Source organism: Egretta garzetta, unplaced genomic scaffold (genome assembly GCF_000687185.1).
Source record: "Egretta garzetta isolate BGI_Z169 unplaced genomic scaffold, ASM68718v1 scaffold604, whole genome shotgun sequence".
Lineage (NCBI taxonomy): Eukaryota > Metazoa > Chordata > Aves > Pelecaniformes > Ardeidae > Egretta > Egretta garzetta.
Window position 1 is genome coordinate 234,169 of NW_009259366.1, and position 22,731 is coordinate 256,899.

The following is a 22,731-nucleotide window of genomic DNA, read 5'->3' on the forward strand; positions in this document are numbered from 1 at the left end:
TGAGGTTAATACTCTCTTTAAAGTATAACAGCCTTTAAAATTATTCAAGAGAGCTTTTGGTACAAACTTCTTATGTTTTGGTGTAGCTAGTTACAGCAAATATGCAGATATGCCACAATTTAAATGACTCTCGAATTAGTTTACCTTCTACTTTTGAGCAGCCTTACTGCATTTAAAAAAAAAAGAAAAAAAGTCTGGCATGTAGGTTCCTACCGGTTCCTCTTGATCTAACAGTGAGCATAGCTGCTTAGAACAGTCAATATCTTGTGTGGGCAATTTTAACAATTCCAGGAATTGTTCTTTATACTGATAGGTGTAGAGCCCAGAAATAAATACTTGCTGTAAGGTGCTGGGTTGCCACTTCATATCTCATGTAGAAATAATGATAAGATAACCCATGTCTGGAATTTTAAGTGGTTTTCTGCAATTGATATTTTGGGCAAATCTCAAATGCTGGAAATATCCTCTGTGGTAATGCTTTGAGAACCATGCTGAAGGGATACCATGCCTAGACACTGAACTTTTATGTACAGAAGCTTGCACTGACCTTTTAGATGACACAAGTGTCAACTTCTGTAAGAATAAGTCTTGTTCCCTAGGACGGAAATGCCTACTACAAGTTTTATTTAGTCCTTGCATGTGTGTGGTGCTGTACAAGACTGGAATTGCTGTAGCACTGGTCCTGTTAAGTGCCTGGAAGGGATAACAGTACCTGAGCAGCTACTTAGTATTTGAGTCTCCTTTGTCCTGGCAGGGCTTTATGCCTTGTCTCATATGCACTGTCCTCTATGTACAGAGTACATCTGAAATGGCTTTGTGGTAGGCTGCTCAGTGGGATATATCACTCTGCAGACCACTTCACAGGAATTAGTTCCACAGTGCTTTTGGGAGGTGAGGTGGTAGTTTCTGTTCCCACTCTACAGATGGCAAATCTGGAGGTGGACAAAGCTCAGCGCAAAGCTGAAGTGCTTATATTTCTTTTTTGTTCCATTGTTTTGGGAACCTATGCATTTGAGCTCTTGACAGTTACTTTGGACCTGAAGTATTGGATTTTTTTTTTTTTGAAATGTAGTTTTAGCTGCTTACTGTTTCTATGAAACAGATCTCAGGTGTTTTGGGTCTTCATCAAAAGAAACATGCAGCTACTAGGCATGAAAACTTTGGTTGACAAGAGCTTGCTCAGCATCACTGTAAGACTCTGCAAAACTGCTGGAGTTTTTTCTTTTCTCTAGTGCAATACTCAAGAAACTGCCTTGCTTTCCAAAATCTTTTTATTTTGATACATATTTTCCACCCTCACTGAATAAATAAGGTTGGGGAATCTCACAGGTGACTTCAAACTACACCATGCTATAAATGCCATTTATCATGTATTGCAGAGAATACTTCTGGGACATGAACTGATAACAATGCATTTGCTCAAAAGAGCTAAATTTAGATTTGTAGATAACTACAATTGGAGCATTTTGCTATCATGAGTGCTGCCTTTGTTTTAATTGTGAGTGCTGTGTTAAAAGGTAAGACCTAAGCCAGTTTGATACTGTAAAACCTCATATATTCATAACCAAGTGAACTGTGTGAAGTAGAATATGAAGAAGAAGGAAGACTGCTACAATACATTGGATTTTTTTTTTTGGTCTACTTTACCTCCCTGTATTGTGGGAACAATTTTAGGCAAAGGTCTTCACAAGTGACACTGAAAGATTACAAGTTGGCAGTGGTCTGATATAGTTGTTTTTATCTTGATTTGTTTTAATCTTGCCCTAGCACAAGCTGATTGAACTCAGTCTAGTCCTAGCTCCATCTGTCCCCCTTCCAAAGCATTTTTGCATGTGGCTGAATTTTCCCTTCACTTTTAAAGGTTTGTACATGGGTAGCAGAAATTATTCATGATACTATTCATCTCCGCTGCTACAGTTACCTGAGAGAAAACTTGGAATTCTGCCTGATCTTTGTGCAGGTTAGAGCAAAGTAAAAGTAAAACGAATAAATCAAATTAAGATGAGGAAAGTTACAAGAAAGTAAATACTGTGAGAATTCATAAGCTTGAAATGCAGTATACACTAGTATGATAGGATGACAACTTTCCCTGGTCTGGGAAGGTATTTAATGCAGCAGGATCTCTGTGTATGTGTATCTCACACACTGTGAGATAAATGGCCTTTGGTAGAGAGTATATGTAACTATGCATTTACAGGTGACAAATAATGGGTCAAACTTGTTCACTTGGGAACTATTTTGATATTGGGAGTTAAAACTCTTACTTTTGCAGGGAATGATGATCATGCATGTGATCAGTTACCACAGGTGAGGAGGCACATGGTAATTTATTAAACTCTGGTAATTTGTGTGTCTAAGCTCTGAATAAATGAAAACAGAATCTTTGATTCTCCCATTTATATGGTAATACCTTACTGGGGTCAAAAAGTCCAGCATAGTTCCTCATAGGTTTTTTTTTGATGAAGTATGTATACTAGCAGAGTGATATGGATGATAACAGTATGACTTTTTGTGTGAATTCTCATTGTTTCAGCTAACCCTGATTCTTTAAATATTAATTCTCTGTTTTTTTTCTAGGTTCTGCTGCTGCTTTTGCTCAGCATTCCGAAAGCCCTGAGCAGCCGGGCAGAATTTGAAGTGCCTCTCTCCCCTCCACTATTCTCTCTGCTGTTTTACTTGATGTGTTTGATGCTATGTGCAGTTCACGTCATTGTATGCACATCGGCAGAAAGTTTATGCTATTTCTGCAGTATATCCTGGTTAACAGCAGTTGGAGTGATGATGCTAATTTCTGCACTCATGTGTGGTATTTTATCTGCTATTGCAAAGATCTTTGAGAATTCCAGACTTCCACTGAAGGTGAGAGCATACATTAGTTAGAGTTCAAAATGTTTTGCTCTTTGTGGCATACTGTCAGATAAAGTTTCCTAAGTTTCCTCTATGCGTACTTAAATTGTTATTTATAATGTCATTTGAATAATTTAAAATTGTAGTTGAAATGTGGTGTGTTCACTGTGGCATGATACCAATTGCTATAATGAAGATCATAGAAGTCCTTATTTTCACATTACTCTAAGAAATGTTCTAAGTAGTGTAAATTATTTTGCAGCTGATTTTATGAGATCAGAAACAGTTATGCTGTGTACTAATTTTGTACTGTTACACAGTGGTGTTTCACAATTGCAATTAAAGCAAGATGTATGATATTTTGCAACAGATTGCACTGGTGATGATCTGTCCTTTCCCAAATACCACAGACATTAATGCTCTCAGACTAGTCAGAAAACACTTGGCCAGTACCCTTTCTTATATTGGTATTCTTAATGCTTTTTTTTTTTCCAAATAGTTTTGAAACTGTAACAGAGAGAGCAAAATTACTCTGTCTCTTCAGTTTTTAAGTTAAACTTTTTGAGTTTTTTAAGTTTTAAGAAATGGAGTTTATTACAGTCTTTGTAATTCTTGGAAGGGTTCTCAGTTGTCCAAGTACTTACCTTCTATAAAGTAGTTGATGAGTTTTCTTGTTGTATTGAATAGAATTCAGGTAATTCCAAGGAAATAGAATTTGCAATGTCTTACTCTTCTTTCACTGTGAAACTTACTATGCCCAGAACTGTCAGTCCAGCCATAAAATCAGCTTCTAGCTGTTTTGCTGCCAAAGCTAGTGAAGCTTGTGTGGGGTTTTTTACAGGCAAATGAAAGAAGAATGTAAAATTAATCAGTGTGAATGGATAAATCTGCTGAATGAGATGTCCAGTTGTACAGTTTGTTAACGTTGTTGATACTTAGGGTTGTGTTGGTCTTTAAATGGACTCAGTTCACTTCTACCATTTCCAAATTGTTTTACTTAGGGCCTTTATTAGCTTTCTGTATTTTATCGTAAATGAGTTAGAAATTATTCTTAGAAAAAGTAAAAGAATATGGCCTTGAAATAATAATTAATGATCCAGTATATTCTGTAGAAAATATTTTCTTGCTGTGCAATGATAAACACAACTATGAAGACAAGCTCATTTTTCATCTTAATTTTTACCAGTTTTTCTAATTCTAGCAAACAGTAAGAACCTAAAATTGATGCCTGTCTAGACCTGTGTAAAACTTACAGATGTTCTACTTCGAAAGAGTTGAGAACAGTGGCAATGAGTTATAGAGTTCACTTCCATGTTGATAGTCTCAAAGTAATTTTGTCTGTCTGTGGTGAGAAATCTTTGTTATGTGGCTAGAGATGGGTTAATTCCTTGTGACACCCACTACTGTAGGAGTAACTTTGAAGTAACTTTATATGACCCAGGAAAAATGTTTTCCTACTAGATCAAAGACTGCAGTCTAGGAAGATGCTGCTATTCCTTGGCTATTATTAAATTTAGAACAGGCTGTTACCAAGTATTAATTGACAGGTACACACTCTGCCTTTTTAATTTGACCTGAGTCTTAGGGTTTCATTCCCATCTGTTCTTGGCATGTTTTCATCCTTGTTGGTGAGAGACAGCTGCTGGTGTGAACAACTTCCGGCAGATGGTTTATATAGTGCTAATACAGCTGCTCTCTCAACGATCACAGCAGCAATTGCAAAATGTCTCCTGGTATTCAAAACTTGAGTTGGCTTTTCTTATGAAAGGGATTAATTGCTAGCTCCCTCATGGAGGCAAATAATTCCTCAAGGAACACATAAAAAGAAGCTCCCATATCATCCATGCTGTTCCACTTCTAGAATGTATCTTTCTGAAGAACTTAAAAGGAGGAAATGCTGCTTCCATACCCATTACCCATTGGCCATTTCTGATGATACGACCTAGTCAGTTATGCCTAGGGAGCATGGACAGGAGTACATGTGAGAAGTCTTTATCTATCCTTTCAATTTCAATTGTCTTCCTTCCCCAGCCCTGCTTTGTCTGTACACCTGCCTTTGAGGGCAAACTGAGCAAAACCAGTCAAATTGATTAGAAATTATGTCCAGGATACTGCATCCAGTTTCATATTGTTGCCTCCAGCACCCTATGTTCTGCATATGAGAGACCACAGCAGCTGGAGCATTCTCCCTGGTTGATATTGGGGCTTTAGATTCAATCTCCTGTTGTTTGAAGGATGTTTCAGCAGGCGCTTCTCACCTTTTCCTCTTTGGTACCAATTATGACACCATCTGGAATTCAAGAAGTGGAAAAAACCCATTTTATTCACAAGTGAAATGTGATGTCACTGGCAATAACACTTCTGTCGTTTTAGGACAGGGATCAGTTAGTGTCTCTTGGACACGAAGTTGCTTGTTTTCATGTCACCTTTGAAAATACCTCCATTTGTCTATGATGGAACAATTATCAATTCGAGCATTTCCTGTTTGAACAAGAACGGTGGAGGAATATCTGAAATTGGTGCATACGTGTTTTCTGGAGTTTTACCTAGCTGGTACCTCAGGACATACCAGCGGATGATCAGATCATCTATTTCAAGTTGATAATACATGAATGGGGAGGTTTTCAGCAATGTTTCCCAGAAGGTTTGTGTGTGTGTTAGTTTTTCCAAGGCTGGGGCAGATAGAAATAAAAAAATACTGGATTCTCTATCCAGGTCTGTTTGTATATTCCTTCCTCAGACATATCTGAAAACACGGGAAGCTGAAGTATGTCTTGCAAAGTGTAGGCAATAATAATTCTGGTTGAGGCAGACATGACTTTGTATCCAGACCAGTAGAAATCCATTTTAGTCATCCCATCTTCAGTCCTGTTCCATAGGTGACTGGATATATATTTCATCTCATCAGTCAGATAGGCTTTGCTTTCTCTGTTCAAGTCCCAAAGCAAGCCTGAAATATTTTGTAGGTTTAGTTAGTAAGTTCCTCTATTCCAGACATGTATAAAAGCAGTGACCTGGATTTGATTTACAGTTTTACTGGTCTCAGGGCTGTTGCAGAATGATATGGTGGGTGTTTTTGCAGGTGGTTGCTTATACAAAGGTGGAGTCTGGAGAATGTGGAAGGATCAGTGGATAATTTGGTGTTGCCTGCAGTATGGATGTGAGAGGTTAAGTAAATAACCTCAAGTAGCTGGGACACAAACTCTGTAATTCACAAACATTAAGGTCCCACCTTCCATCCCCCTTCCCAATAGAATACCTAGACTTTGGGGGAGAAACTGATTGTCCATATATGCTGTGTGTTGATCTTGAGGGGTCTTCTGTGTGGGTTAGGAGTATAACTTATGCTAAAATATCTCTGAATCCAGGTGTCTGTGACCTGTGCATCTCCACAGTGTGAATCTGCACTTGGGCTCTACTTCTGAAAGAGCTCTGAAGGCCTGCTCTTCTGATAGCAGGAGTAGAATCCTGAATCAAAGTCTTGCCAGTTAAAAAAGCTAAAAGACTTTTCTAAGCTCATGGTATATGATAAAATATAGGTATTTTAAAAGTAATTAAGATAAAGTCTCCTGCTAATGGCTTCAGAGCTTTTCTTCTTCAAATTGTTTCCGTTCACATCTAAAGATTTCTCTGAAGTGCTTCTCATTTGTAATGCTTTTTTTCCACTGTGGCTGAATTTAGAAACTGATTACCAAGTTCATGAATTTTCTGAAGACCAGTGCAGGCAGTGTTAGCATCTGCTTCCTGACTGTTATTTATAGGTTCTGATTACTATGTTTCTAGCAGCAGCAGTCCCTTCTTTTAATGACACTTCAGGCTTTAAATAGTTCTGCAGCCCTTTATGAATTCGAGAAAATTGTCAAAAATTTTAGCTTCTTGTCCACAGCTTCACTCTAATTGCTTGGTAGTTGACTTAAGTACAGTATTTACTACTACTGGTTGTATTTTTTTCCTATTTCTGAGTGAAATCAAAACCAATAGTTTTTTTGAAAGTAGAACACAAAAGTTAAAGCCTGTCGAATACAGCTTTTGAGAATTCTCATTGTGCAGAATTATAGTGGGTTTTTTTCATTACATAAACAAAATGTCCTCTTTCTGTTTATTTTAAAATACCCTGTTCATTTTAAAATATTCTTGGTTTTCCTTCTCTATATTTTTATGCAATTTTACCTAAAAATGTTTTTGCATTCTTTTACTTGGGTAGGTGTGGAAAGGTGATTGGATGGTGCCTTTGCTGGGTAGGTTTCCAAAATGATCCCAAACTGCTGTGAAAATGTAGGAGCAAGTGTGGTCTGTAGTACTCTTGTCCTAAGGAAGTTACCATCACCGAGAATCAAGACTGGGTGCAGGGAGCTCAAATTTCCGAAGGGAACAGATGCTAAATATCTAAATTTTGGATGATAGTGAACATGAAAAGTAAAATATTTCTCATCTGAAAAGTGATTGTAAAATTCCTCAGGCATTAACTATGGATGGTTAATTTTTGTGAAAAAGAGCTTTAGTCTCAACCATACAGAATCCGGATAACTGGAATTGGACCTGAAGATAGACTACAGAATGTTCTATTTCAAAATGAAGAAATTGCAAGTTTCATTGGCAGAGTTGCATGTTTTCCATTGTTTATGTTCTGGCACTTCTGCAAGCTAACAAGATAGGTTGGAAGCTAGGGAAAAGAGGTCAGTTTCTATATTACTTAATTACTAATGCTGATACATCAAATATTAAAGTTACCTTGGCTTGGCAGATTACAGGCTTAAATTGGCAAGCCTGGCATTTATGAAATTCTAAACCAAAGATTCAGTATTAAGTTTGTTTGCCAAGATATCGGTGCAAATCATACAAGTCTTTTAGTATCTGGAGTTCCTACTGAGTTCCTGAGGGTTGGAAGCATTCAGCAGCTAGAAAGACAGAGCTGTGCATATCAGCGTAGGACCTTCATTTCTGTGCCTAGATCTAAACCAGATCTAAAAACTAAGTACAAAATAAGTAATCTAAGGTCAGCATTTATAAAAAAAATGTAATGATAGCATTCCTAATAAGGCAGAGTTCATATATGAGGGATTACCAGTAAATTTAAAAAAAACATGATGAAGCTATTTTCATTATTTCTTAGCTCACGGAGGGTCAGGAGATTATAATTTGCAGGATAATTTTTCATTTTGCGTAGCGACTAACTGATCTGAAATGTGGTTTATCACTAAATACCATAGGGATTTAACCCTTTGATGTGAATATAGGAGTAAATTTTTTTCTCTCTTCACTGGAGTTGTAGAAGTCAGACAAGCAGGCAAGAAGTATGGATTTCTGACACTGGGACGTTTCATGCTAACACCGCTATTTTCATGAGGCTTTTGTGTGTTCCCCATTGATAATATAGCACTTCTTCATTCTTCATATCAGTGCTGACAGCAACCAGATACAGGAGAGCAATTCTTACTACACAGATTTTATGTTCTTATAAAGCAGACGAATTGTATTGAAGACTCATTCATTCCCAGTTGTAGAGGATCTCAAATTCCTTTGTCTTTGCAAGCAGATGGTGCTTACATGCTTGCTCATTATTTAGTTAGCCAAGATCTTTAAGGTCAGCATGATGGAATAATTGGGGGTTTAAACTTCCTGTAGTTTAGTCATGTACTGTTCTTGTCTCAGCTTTGTGAATTTCATGGTCTTTGGTTTCTGCATGGACTACATCTCTACCTTGTCCTTTTGTTGTGGAATGTAGCTTATGGTATTTGATTTCCAGGGTGTAATACTAAACAAAAAGGTGTGGTCTTTAGACCACCAAAGAAATTTCAAATGCTAGTAAATTTAGATTGGGCCTGGGCATTTTTTCAGATTATAACTGTTCTTGTGCTAAATTTTTAGTGTTTTTTTCCCCCATTATTGTTGTGTGTTACCTCATGGGGATCTTTTTGTTGGTTTTGGTTTTGGTTGTGTTTTGTTTTTTTTTTTAGTTGAAGTGACTTGAGTGTAATGTATTTCTTTAACAACACAAGAAATTGAGGCGATATGAATAGGTGATAATGTTAACTATACCTCCTTCATTCTTTCACACACATCTTACAAAATCTTAATTTTGCAGAAGTTGTTTTCCTCAAAGCAAAATTTGAGATAGTGTTAACTAGCTTCTTGTATCGACTGTTTGTTGTCCTCTCCATGCTAGATGGTCTTGCTTATTGAACAAAAATACATATGCTGTTGCCAGTAAATCTTAAGCATAAGTGAGACTGGCACTCTGATCCCTCCCGACAGCCTGTGGTCCCCACTCTGGTCTCTGGCACATGGACCCCTGCGAGCTGCAGTCGCTGGCACTACAGGCGTGTGCGTCCAGTGACCGGTATTTCTGCTTGAATTGCTGGAGTTTGCTTTTACTTGCTCTGGTCTCCAGTTGCTGGCATTGCAGGCTTGTCCCCCAGTTACTTACAGTGAGACTTTGCAGCACCCACAGGCGGGTCAGAGAGTGGAGTTGCATAGGAAGATAGTTAGGAGAGGATTTAATAAGGTGGGATAGAGCACAGTGATCAGGCACAGGGCTCAGTCAGAGCAGTGTGCTGACTGGCGCCTGCTCATACGTGACTCTGGCCCCTTTATCCTTCTTTCTCTCACTTTGCCCCCTGCCTCACCACCCCCTCTCCCCCACCTTTGACACTTTCCTGAAGCATTGCTTAATGAGTTTGCATAGATCCATAGGCTCCCTGAGATATCCATAACAACTCATGTTCTGTCACTTCCCCCTTATCTGTTACAAAGTCCAGGCTGATGCTCTTCAGAGCTGTGCCTGTGGTTTCTTAATGGCCTGTCAATTAATGGCTGAAGAGTTTTGGTCATCTTTGTGATCTCCCTTATCAGGTTTGTGTCTCTGTGTGGTCTTTTTATGGCTTTCCCCATTACTTTTTATTTTTGTGAGCTGAAAAGGTCCTTTACCTGATAATGTCAATGAGCCAGATGCTCTCACCTTCCACATGCCCTTATACTGTCTTTTCAGCCGTATCATCCAGGGCAGCGATGATGAGGCAATTCCAAGCAGCTGCTGTGAACAGGAAATCGAACTAATGGAGGCATTAGACAAAGAATATTATGGTTTCAGATAGGCACAGCATGTGAAGTAAATAATAGATGGGTAAGGTTTAAAGTAGATTATATGATGAAAGATACATTTCAAGCTAAGCAAGGTTAAGGGGTGCCATCAGACTGTCTGCAAGTAACTTTTGTTAATTTGAGTAGTGCAGGCTGTCACTCTTACTGAGTTGAGGTTAGCACAGATTTAAACTATTAGGAAATTACCTGTTATCTGTATTTCAAGTTTGATCTCTTCAGGATTTCTGTATTTACTTCCATGAATGTGTGACATGCAGAAACCTTTCTGTTCCAAACCTTCTGTCACAGGGTGGTAAGGAATCTTAGTCTATACAGTTGTGATGGTTATTCATAGAGAAGTTTTTTCCCTTAAACAGAATGTCATTTTAAACCATATGATTATGTTGCAATGCTAGCTAAATAGGCTACAATAAAATGATTCCTTTATAAATCTGGGGGATTTGTTGAGATAGAAATAACTTGTGTCACTTTGTTTTCTTAGAGGAAATTGCAGTAAGCATACTATGAACACTTAAACAAGTGAAATTTTTATACATTTTCATCACTGCTATATTTTTTTTCTGTTTGCAGAATCCAGTTGTGTCCAGTTCCAGCTGGTCAGAAATAGATGTGCTGATCCTGATGGGAACAATTGGCCATGTTTTAAGTTTGGGTGCAAGCAGTTTTATAGAAGAGGAACATCAAACCTGGTATTTTCTTATCAATACGCTTTGTCTGGCATTGTGTCAGGAACTTTGTAGAAATAATTTTCTTCTGAAAGAATGTGATCCTCAACATAGCACCACTGTGAAACAAAATTTTGAGAGTATCAGGGAAGCCTCTGAGTGCAAGGATATAGACATACCAGCAGCAGGTAATTCAAAATTGGGCAAGGCCACCTCTTCAGCTGAATTAATAAACGGATCAGATAAGTGGATAAGCTTAGCAAGTCCATGGATCATCCTTATTTGCTGCCGACTACTTCGATCCTTGAATCAGACAGGCGTCCAGTGGGCTCATCGGCCAGACTTTGGACATTGGTTGACAAGGTGGGTATCTTATCTGATTTATTGTCATACTGTCTTGTTTAAAAATTAATATATGTTTCATTTAGTGAAATATGTATGCGTTTCTATACAGTTGCTGTTTAGGAAGTGCTGTAAAACATGCAAAGCAGGTAAACAGTGAAGCAGCATAAAGAATTTTTCACTGCTATTTCATGCAGGAGTAATTTCTTGTGTACTATCAATAGTTTATAATCTTTGCCCTGCACCATGACTTATCTAATTAATGCCAATTATACACGATAGGTTTATCAGAAGCAAAAAGTAAATATTTTCTATGTGAAAGTCAACAGTGTCTGGTTTGGGAAATTAAAAATTGCTCAATAGAATCAAACCCTTAAAATTAAAACAAAATGTTCTGCTGAATTCTGAACTTTATGCAGTTGCAGGAGAAGATGCTCACATAGAATTCTTCCTTGTTTATCACAGACATTTAACATGTGGGTGGAAAATTGAAGGAATTTTTCACGTGTAGTATGATAAACAAGAAAGGGAATTTTTTATAACGTGAAGTACACTGGAGAAGGGCTTCTACTTTTTCTACTACCTTTTAGTGTTGTGAAGAACTACAGCCATTATTCAGTGATAAAAAGTACTTGATACTTGAACTGTCTTCTGCACTTCAGTTGGTGGACAGAGAAGCGATACCTGGTGACTGACTAGTCAAAGTTTTGCAGACAGCAGATGGGGAGGCTGTGCTTTGTAAGATAAAGAGATTTCTTGCCAGTATCTTACAACGTATGGATGAAATGTCATTCATCATTCGTTAATAGTGACATGAGCAAATGAACTAATATGAGGCTTGTTACTTATTGGCAGCCTCACAGATAAAATGCTAATTGCTGTGACAGGCATGGGTGCTGAAGGACATGAGTTATGAGGGAATTTATCGCATTATAGCAGTTGTTCTGTACCAAAGCTTTTGCCATGCATTCCTCCTCTTGAGATGAAGTGAGGGGTTGAGGAAGGAATGTCATATTCCCAACATTAAGACCACATGATAGAGAACTCCATTATCAGGTAAGCCAGTGTGCGAGCAGGATTAGGTGTGATTTGGTGCAACTGGGAAGATTTTTATAATGAACCCTGAGCATCTTCCAAAGATTTATTGGCCCAATAACTTCCTGAGCCAGATGCCTTCTTCAGACCGTCAGCCCTTTTCTTTGGAGCATACTAGTGCCACATGCCATGAAACAAGGACTTGATATTCTTGCAGCTGAAAAATTGCATTTGTTTCAGAGATGTGCTTTTGGTAAGCGTGCTCCCACCTCTGATTTCCTGGTGCTAGATATGCCTGTAGAGCAGCAAAATCTGTTACAGCCTTGGGCTGCAGGGACTCAGTGAGATAGCACAGGTAGAACATAGTCTGCAGCTAGAGCAGGTGCTTCTAGGGCTTCCTGATTCGTAACAAAAGCTGGGAAATCCTGTATGCCCAGCTCTAACATATTGCCTGTCAAGAGCTTCCAAGCAATGCACTCAGGTAAAGGCTGTTTACACCTGTTCTGGCTTAGTCTTTTTTTTTTTATTGTTGTTGGAGAGGGAAAGGGAAGAATGGAGAAAGAAGGCTATTTTTTTGTTTAATTTTTTTTTTCTCCTGTGAATTGTAATTGGTGTGTTTTGCAGAATTACTATCCATTTTTGAAAAAAACAGGATCACAGGATGGTTGAGGTTAGAGGGACCTCTGGAAGTGAATTGTTTCAATCCCCCTACTCAGAGCGGAGTGATCTGGAACAGATTGCTCAGATCCCTGACCAGCTGGGTCTTTGACATCTCCAAGCACTGAGACTGCACAGCTATTTTGGGCAACCTGTTTTATTTTTCCCCAGAGAATTTTCCTTCTGTTCAAACAGAATTTCCTTTATTTTGATTTGTGTCCCTTGCCTCTTGTCCTTTTGCTGGGCACCACCGAGAAGAATATGCTTTATCTTTCTTAACACCCTCCACCTCCAGTCAGGCTGGTAAGATCCATACTGAGCCTTCTCTCCTCAAGACTAACCAGTCCTAGCGCTTTGAGCTTCTCCTTGTATGACAGCTGCTCCAATCACATCATCATTTTCTTAGTCCTTCACTGTACTTGCTCCAATATGTCCATATCTTTCTCCATACTGGGTAACCCATAACTGGACCCAAGGCTGAGCAGAGGGGAAGAAACACCTTCCTCAACCTGCTGGTAACATTTTTCATAATGCTGTCAGTCGTCTTTGCTGCAAGGATACATTGCTGGCTGATGGCTTTTCAGAGCCATCTCTGAAAAATGGTCAGCCCCCCAACCTATCCTAATGTGTGTAGCTATTTGTTCCAAGGTTCAGGACTTGCCTCTTGCCCTTGTTGAACTTCATAAGGTTACGGCTGGGCCATTTCTCCAGTCTGTTGAGGTGCCTCTGAGCGGCAGCAGACCAATCTACTGTGTCAGCCGCTCCTCTCAGTTCTTCATTATGTTCAGTCTTGCACCCTGTCACATCATCCATTAATGAAGAGGTCAAACAGTACTGGCCCCAGTACCAAGCCCTGGGGTTGATCATTAGTGACTGGTCTTGAGGTGGACTTTGTGCTGCTGATTGCAGCCCTGTGAGCCCGGCAGCTGAGCCAATTTTCAGTCTGCCTCACTGTCTGCTTTCCTAGCCTGGACTGCATCTGTTTGCCTGGGAGGATGTTATGGAAGAAGGTGTTAAAAGCCTCTTTAAAGCTGAGATAAACAACATTGCCTGCTCTCCATTCTTCCACCGAGCTAGTCTTCTCATCACAGAAGTGTGTCAGGTTGATTGTTACTTCCCCTTCATAAAGCCATCACAAGCCTATTATTAAAGCTGACTGCCTCCCCCTTCAGTAAGGCTGAAGTACAGCAGCTGGATATCAAAACCAAAACTTCAGTATTTATAGATGAATTGCTCCCTGTGCTTCCCCACCAAACTATAGCCTCACTTTGGGTATATGTGCTTGGGTCTTGAAGCAAGTAGGAGAGAAGAGGTCCTACAACTATAGTCTTAGGCTATGACTGCTTGTTTGGCTATAATGGTATATTAAAGGAGCTCTTGCCTTAAAAGGCAAGGTATCTGCTCTCTTGCTGCTCCCCGCACTGGCCCTGTATTTTACCAGCACAGCTGTTGCTTTGTCAGTGAGGTGAACTAGATCATTGAATAGGTGTGGCTGGAAAAATAACCCAAGATGGGGTGGGAAACTTTCCGCTTGCAGGTGGGTCACTTCCCACTCTGATTTACCATCTAGCTTCACAGGCAAATGGGCTGGCTTAGTAATAGGAATGCAGGAGGAGAAGAGTGTGCAAGCTAGCACTGCTGCTGTTGAAATTCCTATAGAAACAAAATGTGGAACTACCTGCATCTTTGGAAGTGCTGCAGACATAAACTTTTTTTTCTTTCTGCCGTTGTCGATCATTCCTTATAAAAACTCACTTGCTTTTCAAATCTGATTGAGAAAGAAGCAATGATCCACAAAATTCTGCCTTTGTGGGCTCTAAAAAGATTGTGGAACAGTCCAGAGTGCTGTGCCGTTGCAGGCTAAGAGGATGTGTTATTGGGTTTGCCACGGTCCCGCCTTCTCCTTTTCATTGGTGTAATGTTTAGGGAGCAGGGGAAAGAGCAGAACCCTGGCAGCCCTGGCACAGGTTGGCTTGGGCTGCTGTGGAGCTACATCCTGACTTAAGTCAATGGAGCAGTTTTTAGGTTAACAGGAAAGTACAATATGTGTCACCATGCTGACATATACTTCAGTTGCTTTGTAGGATTAAAAGATTGCCCAAATAGCAGAATTTGAAGTGCACAGTTTCTGGACTTGAGTGATGAGATGTAGGTGAGTTCTTGGGTCTGAAATGGTTCACTGGACAAGCTTTAGAAAGATCAGTCAATGACACAATTAAATCTTTGCACGTCCTGTGGGTTGTAGAGTTTCTGTGAATTCCTGTTTGGCAAGCACGCTTGCATTTTCTTTGGTTGGAGGTTTTAACATCTTTGTTTCTCCTTCACAAGAGAACAAGAGTGGTAGACATGTCTGTTTCCCTAGTGTTTTGATCAGGATTGAGATGATGCATTTTCCTTATAGCATAAATTAAAAGTTGGTGATAAGCTGAGTTGCATAAAGCACTTATTCGTCTTCCCAAAATGCATTGCCAGTCTGTAAGGTTGATTGTTATTCTATTTTTAGTATGTGTTCAATTTGCATAGTTATGTCTTAATAGCACATTTTTTAGTAATAAGAAATTAGAGCCTTACTTAGATCATGTGTACCCTTGCTAGTTTGAGTTAAAGCTGCTCAAGCTTTTTCTAGCCTGCCTTCTATTTTGTGTTTAAGATAAACTAATGAACAAACTACCCTCTTCCCCCCCTGGCCCCCTGTATTGGCCTTCTAGACATCTGTGCTCATGCTCAGACTAATATTTTGCTTATCTGGACAGTGCTTAAGGGGCTCAGCATTTGAGACAAAGGGACTATTGTGCATGTTTGTGCATGGAAAAATGTAAGCAGCAAAACACAGAAAATCAAAATCAATCATCTACCATGTAGTGTATTGAATTTGGCTATTAGGGATGCATTCAACAGTGCTGAAATAAGGAAAATGTTCTTTGTTATTTGTGAAGAGACTCTGTGAAACCTGCTACAAAGGAAAAAAAAAAGCCTTTGGAGGGAAAAAGGGCAAAAGAAAATCAGAGAATAGATGAAGTGGAAGCAAACATGCAATCCCTAAATTAGCCTGGAAGTCAGGTTTTCTTTTTAATTAGTTGGTATTCAGTTAGCTTCATTTGGCTGTTAATCTTGGTCAAAGCTGATACTTGGAAGGTGTCAGAGCTGCTACGTTGCTCACTGTGGAAGGAGTGAAGCTGTCAATGACAGTGTCAGCTTGAAGAGAAGTGACAAGAAGTAGCAGCATGGGAGGATATTTTCTTTTAATAATGTACTTAACCATCCCCAAATGCCCTTCCCCCCAAAGCTAGCATACCATGTGACTCCTATGTATTCTATTGTACACAGCAGAATGAAAGTAACCAATTAAAAAAGGCTTTATCCACGCAAAATATGAATTGTGCATATTTGTATTTCCTTTCACTCTACTTGTATTTGCAGTAGTGAGGTGAGGTCAAAGCAGTGGAAAGAAATGTACTCTATCTTTATTCTCATACCAGAAGTATGAAAGTGTAGACCACAAGCTGTTACGGTAAGAGCACATAGCCAAAGCTCTCTTTTTTTTTTTTTTTTTTTTTCCTTCCCCCCTCCCCAGGTTCTCTCTCAGGAATCTGTTGGTTCTTCACTTTCAGTTTCGTGGTTTAGGCAAACCCCACTACAGTTCAGCTGAGATCAGAGTAACACCACGTTCATGCTTGTATTGCTGAGTAGAATATCAAAATAATTTAGAACTTCGCTAAATGGCTGGACTCTGTGTTGAGCAACTACAATCCCCTTTCAAAATACATGCTAATTTAATATGCATGTAGCTGCCCAACTGTAAGAACCTTGGCTAGAAAACCTTGAAACCATAGGTGGCTTATGCTGACCTGACTTTACTTGCTATAAATCCTTTTATTGTTTCTTCAGCAAACTCTGTGAAACACTGGAGTAGGTTTTTTTGCAACAAGTTTACATGGTTCAAAAAAATCCAAAACAGAAATCACAGAGGACTGTTATCAGAAAACCCAGACACCAGTTGGATACAAACACCTGTGCCAGCAGTCAGGAATGCACCATTGGTGACTGATGCGCACATGACTTTGATCATACACTTGCTGTCCACAAAGCCTTCTCTGAGAATTTTTTTTTTCTTTTTGGAGGGGGTTAGAGAATGGTTTCAAATGCTCACTGTAGGAAATTGCAGCTGTTAGTGGGCATCTTGCTTGATACAGCACCAGCAATTACTTCTTACAGGTAGGAATGGTTTTTTTAAACTTTTAGGTGTTGCAGTGTTACATTTGCCTGCAAAAGTCTCTTAACAGAAGTGCATTGACTTTTTTAGATAAAGAGATAAAGACAAAGATGACGAGGTGCTGGTATTTATCCTTGTTTTGTTTTATCTTCTTCTTGTACAATGAGCAGCGAAGGAGAGAACAGTCTGAAAGCTTTACAATTTTTCACAAAGGTCCATTTGAAGGATGCAGTGGCTATTAAATCAGTCCTTCGAGTTGAGCATAAAAGATGGTGTATGCACTATCTTCACAGGTTGCTGTAGCAATCCATTCACTGCTTCTATGGTCTCTTCCTGTAGAGGAAGAACAATAGTGAGGAGAAACATCAAGACTACATTTTCTCTCTCATAGTGTTCTAGTTCTTATTCCTCTCACTTTCCTCTACTGGCCTGCAGACAGCAGTGCATCTCTTGGGAGTCTTGTTAAGTTGTGCTAAGTGCTTGACTGGGTGCTGCAGAGAAGACTAACAGGACAATTTTTCTGCCCCATATCCTTTCCTCTGTGACTTCCCAAGCACAACAGCAAGCACAACAGCTGAAACAGCTACTCGTCAAACTCCTGATAAAGCATATACTAGGGAATAGGAAAGTAAACCTGTTTGGCGTACTATAATTTTGATTAAATCAAAGATAAAACTGGAGTTTCATAAGTGTGATCAGAGTTAATGCAGATAACAGCCCAGGCTCACTGTCAGTTTGCTGAAGTTAGTGATCTTTTAGCATGGCATTTTGAAGTGTGGAAGACAGAAGATGGAGCCCTTGGCTCTCACACCCTACATTATGTTCTTAGCAGAAGGTAGATCTAACAAAATTAGTGGTTCTAGGTCGTTTGGGATACTGGGAATATTTGAGTAGGCAAGGGTTAGCAATTCTTGGATTACAGTGGGCTTTCTGAAATTGCATAGGTAGCTGTGGTATGGCTTGAGTGCAGATCTCTACCTTTCCCCATTACATTTTGCAGTGCTGATTGTTATCACTGTAGATTTAAATACATAACGTTGGCAGCATGCTCAGTGAAATGCCCTTGATTCTGGAATGAGCGTTACTTATTTAGGATGTGAGGGAACAAACAAACTGGTAATCTTCTTGGCCATGATACAAATTTTGTGTCTTTATCTCTTGTACGTATTGATCCACCACAAAGTGCTGTAGTTATGTAAGGGAATTATATTGTGCTAATGTGTTTGTTTGTGTATGTTTTAAACTGTGTAAATATATTTCTGATCATTTTGGCTAAGTGATTTTTGTATGTCTAAAACAGGTCAAATACATTTAAAAAGGGAGAATAGTTCTAACTCTATAGTGCAAAAATCTTTTCTGCCTTATGTTAGAGAATGAAATGCTGTAATATAAACAAAATGCACTGCTTCAAAATGTGTAAGTAACAAAACCCCAGTTTAAAAGCATTAGACCCTTTTCCATTACGGAATATGAAGCTCAGCTTTTATATAGTTAACAGAATAACTATAATATGGTGGAACACAATAATTACACTTTTAAACATGCATGCTTGAATAGAAAATCTCATTAATAAAACTGCTTTTCTAAAAATACTAAACTATTTTACCATACCTCTCTGAAGGTTCATAACAGATGTCAGTGCAGTGATTAATTTGGAAATACAGTGCTGTAGCTCAGGCTCTGTCAAATGTGTTTAGCAGTAATTACATTGGTTTGAAGGTTTGGGGTTTGTTTTTGTTTCTTTTTCCTCAGCTCTGAACATAAATCTGAACTCTCCTTCTTGGCTGCAGTCTCCCTACTTATGATCTTCTTTCTGGTTCAAAGAAGATGCTCCCTGGTTTCAAAAATTGCTATGGCACTCGGGCTCCTGGGAGTCTACAGTTACCGGGCAGCTATTGGAAATGTCATATTTCCATGGCAACATGACAGCAAAGATATTTCAAAGTAAGTTAACAGCTATGTAAATTATTTCTAGAGAGGTGTTAACTTCGGATATTGGGGGTTGAGCTTATGTCTACGCTGGAATCACATTCTTATGAATAAAACTCTATTTTGCAGGTGGCCAGCACTTAGTTTTTGTGGTATGTGCGTAATTTTGAGCCCCATGAAATGTGTTTTGACTGTGACAGATCAGAAGCCAGTCAGATAGGACTTAATATGAGAAAATCTAATAGTCATACCCTGTGTTTTTGCTACAAAGAAACTCCAAATGCACCACCTCCTCTTGTTTTAGATGGACTTGCCATGTTTAGCAGAGTGTGTGCCAAGCTTATTTAGCTACTTCCTAGTTTTGAAAAATGCTTAGGTGGTAATTGGGAGAGTTGCTTTTCTGTGTTTTTCTTTGGCAGGTGAGTGTTCTGTAATGTATGACCTCTCAAGGTGTAAGCAAATCCTCCTTGAGGTTTAGACTGTGCTGTACAATGCAAAGGACTTTACATGGATGTTTAAGTCTCTTAGAACTAGTCTGTAACTGTAAGGAAGCTATTGGCTCTTTCACTGATAGCAATTTTTAGAATGTAGCTAAGTGGCTTTAGTTTTCTTGTGATACTTTTTACTGTTGGGTTGTACTGTTGGATTGTACCTGGATCTTGCAGCCCCAAGTTTTTCTAGATGTCAGAGAGCTGCAGAAAAAATTCGAGCCAGTTAGGACATTTGATGAGGAGGAGGGATCATGGAAGAGAAGCTGTAAAACAATTGTCTTCTGGATGTTACAAACTTTCTCTTGCACTCATTTTGAATTTGATATGGGTACAAATGGTTTCTGTTGGAGCTTCTTAGTCAGGGACCAGAGATTCACAAGATGTGCAGAGATGGAAAACACCCTGCAAGAGAATATATTCAGACATATAGGAAATCAGATTTGCTAATGAGGCATGTTTTAGAACAAATATTTTTATGTATGTATATCTAGATATACTTACATGCATTCCATATCTCCAAATGTTGAAGTTAATTCTAGTTGTGTACTAGTGTTAACATTGTGTGCTAGTTCTGCTGGCTACAAAAATAATTGTAATCTTTACTGAGTCTGCAGGATTTGGCTCTGTGTTTGAAACTTGTCTGACTTCTGAGTGTGATGTTTAGTTTTGCTTTGTGTTTGAGTAAAATCCTTGCAGAAGAATACTGTCCTTGCAATGAGAAGAAAAATAGTGCAGTGTGGGACAGAACATCAAATACAGCAACTGAGCTGCAAACAAAATGTGATTAGAGAAATAAGTGGAGTGCTTAAATACTAACGGCAAAGCATTTACTGGGAACTTCTTCGTTCTATTGTCAGCATATTGATCACAATTATAACAAGAAATATATGGGCTTTTTGTGTTATTTCACCTTAAATAAATAGTGAACATGGTGATTTGCTTAAATTATGCCAGACCTTTATATATCTCTGATTATATACTGGTTTAAAAGTTACTGTCACGTTTCAAAGTTTTTTATCCTTTAGATCCTCTGTGTATCTCAGTAAGAAAGGACCAACAACAAATGTGGAACAAAATAGCTGTTTTAATAAGACAGAGTAAAAAGAGGAATATAGGTAGTAAGTGCCTTCAGATGCTGGGAACCCTGCTTTCACTTAGCATCTCTTTCCTGTACGTGGAAAAGAAAGGTTGAATTCAAGCTCATTTGTTAGTAATTGTTTGAGAAGGAAGGTGACCTTCCAAAGGCTGGAAAAAAATATAAATTTAAAGAGAAAAGTTTATTTTTAGAAATTTTGACTTGTGGTATTTTCTGTGGTCAGCTAGTTACACTAGTTACGTCAAGTGTAACTATGCTTTTACTGTGTTTAGTGTCATGGTCTAATCCTCCATATAATATTAGGTCCAGATGATTCAAGAATCCTCAATTCTGAGTGAATTATATTAACTTTGTAGGAGACCATGTTCATTCACCACTCATGTATAAAGTGACTGGTGATCCCTAAGGATAGTGCATATTAAATTACGGATAAAGCATGTAGATAATGTGTATTTTTATATTTTGTGAGATAAAAAATTGGATTTATAACAACAAAATTTTTAATATTCTCATTTGGTGAGTTCATTGGATTATTACTAGAGCTTAGCTCACACTAACGTGTTCTGTGACTTTTTTTTGCCAAGTAAACATGAGAATATCCGTGCATTCTGTTGGATATCTGCTTTCACTTTCTTTGTTCCTTGGGCCTTGCACTTCCAGAATAGCAGGTCATATTTTTGAGATTACTGGTCTGTGTCCTTCTCAGCTTTTTATATGAGATGCTGTGCTTTCTTCAGAAGCTGACTGTCACTGGAAGTGAAGAGGCCAGTGAATTTATAGATGTAATGAACATAGCAGTAGATGCTAATTACGCTTACTACTTAAAATAGTCTTGTCCTTTTTTTTTTTTTTTTTTTTTTTTTTAATTGGGATTGCTTAGGGATTCGAAAAATGTGTACAATTACAAGGAAAAAATGTGCTGTTATAAATCAGCATATCTGTGTATCTGTGCAACTTGTGCAAGGTGAGAAAATGTCTGTAGTATTCAGAAATTTCAGGCTGAAATAAGGATCTTCATATCATATCACTGTCTTTTTGTCTGGCAAAAAAGAAATACATGTTTGTGTGAATGAGTTGTGAAAAATCACTGAACAGCTTAAAGGGAATAGTAATTTTGAAGTTAATTTAATTCCTGAAGTAAACTTTCCATATTGCTCTAAGGACTATTTTGGGGGGAAATTCATTATGCTATTTAAATGGTATGTTTATATGACTATATTTATGGATCTAGACCTTAAATAGTAATAACATAAATTTATTTTGGTTACATTAATTGACATATAATTTTATTTTTATTTTAGATTAGTCTAGTTTTTAGCACAAGCTGTTTTCTTTGCTAAAGTTGGTTGGGAGGTGTTGCAATTTAAGTATGAACCATTTTTAGCGTTTTTGTATTTGAGAAAGCACTCTCATGAAATTGGTCGGTACTACCCGTAGAATTTAACCTGTTGGGCAGAACTTCATTGGTCTTACACCTCTCTTGAAAGACTTTCTGAGCTGTGAAATGGATATTAGTAAGTAGCTCATCTTTCTGTTTAATTTATTTATTAATTATTATTACCTTTTTTTTTTTTTTAATTTCCTCTTTAGGGGGATTACTGAAGCTCGTTTTGTTTATGTCTTTGTTCTTGGCATAGTCTTCACTGGCACTAAAGATTTACTAAAGTCACAGGTTATTTCTGCAGACTCCAGCGTGAAGGATACAGGATTATGGGATGTGTATAGTGGATTGGTTCTACTAGCAGCCCTCCTATTTAGACCTCACAATCTACCAGTCTTGGTGTTTTGTCTGCTGATTCAGACAATGATGACAAAATATATTTGGAGACCTTTGAAATTTGATGCAGCACAGATTACTATCATGCACTACTGGTTTGGCCAAGCTTTCTTCTATTTTCAGGTAAGCTGAATACTCTCCCTTCTGCAGGGGTGGGAGGGGGAATAGTTTTTGTCCATTGTGAGTAACATGTCAGCTAAATCTCAGAGGAGAAGAGCTTACTGAATTCTCGGAAGAATTTAGTTTCTAACTCTATTATTAAGGTTTTGGTTTCAGAATCAGGGAAAGATGCATACCTTGGTAACGTATCCTCAATACAGACTTCTGAAAGTGTTAAAAATATCGGATACCTATACCAGGGGTGATTTTGGTCTGTTAGTGGGCCTCCTAAGTACTATTCTGGTGATTACAAATTCTAAAATTTCAGATGAGTTTATTAATACCAGTTAAAGGCAGATGACTTTTTGTCCCTGATTCTTCAGGCTTACAAAACCTTTGGTAGCATCACAATAGGTCTACATACGGTTTAAGACTGAAGGGAAGTTCTGTGACAAGTTAGTTTCTCTTATGAGAATCAG

At 38.4% G+C, this 22,731-nt stretch overlaps 1 protein-coding gene across 4 annotated transcripts in view; it reads left to right on the top strand.

Moving 5' to 3' along the window:
- Positions 1 to 22,731, top strand: part of PIGG (phosphatidylinositol glycan anchor biosynthesis class G) — a 100,112-nt gene that overhangs the window by 19,542 nt on the left and 57,839 nt on the right. For all 4 annotated transcript variants that reach the window (XM_035892383.1, XM_035892385.1, XM_035892382.1 and 1 more), the window contains exons 7-10: positions 2,578 to 2,859; positions 10,519 to 10,976; positions 18,613 to 18,804; positions 21,967 to 22,276. In XM_035892383.1, the coding sequence (XP_035748276.1) occupies positions 2,578 to 2,859; positions 10,519 to 10,976; positions 18,613 to 18,804; positions 21,967 to 22,276 (1,242 nt within the window). The remainder of the gene's footprint in view (positions 1 to 2,577; positions 2,860 to 10,518; positions 10,977 to 18,612; positions 18,805 to 21,966; positions 22,277 to 22,731) is intronic.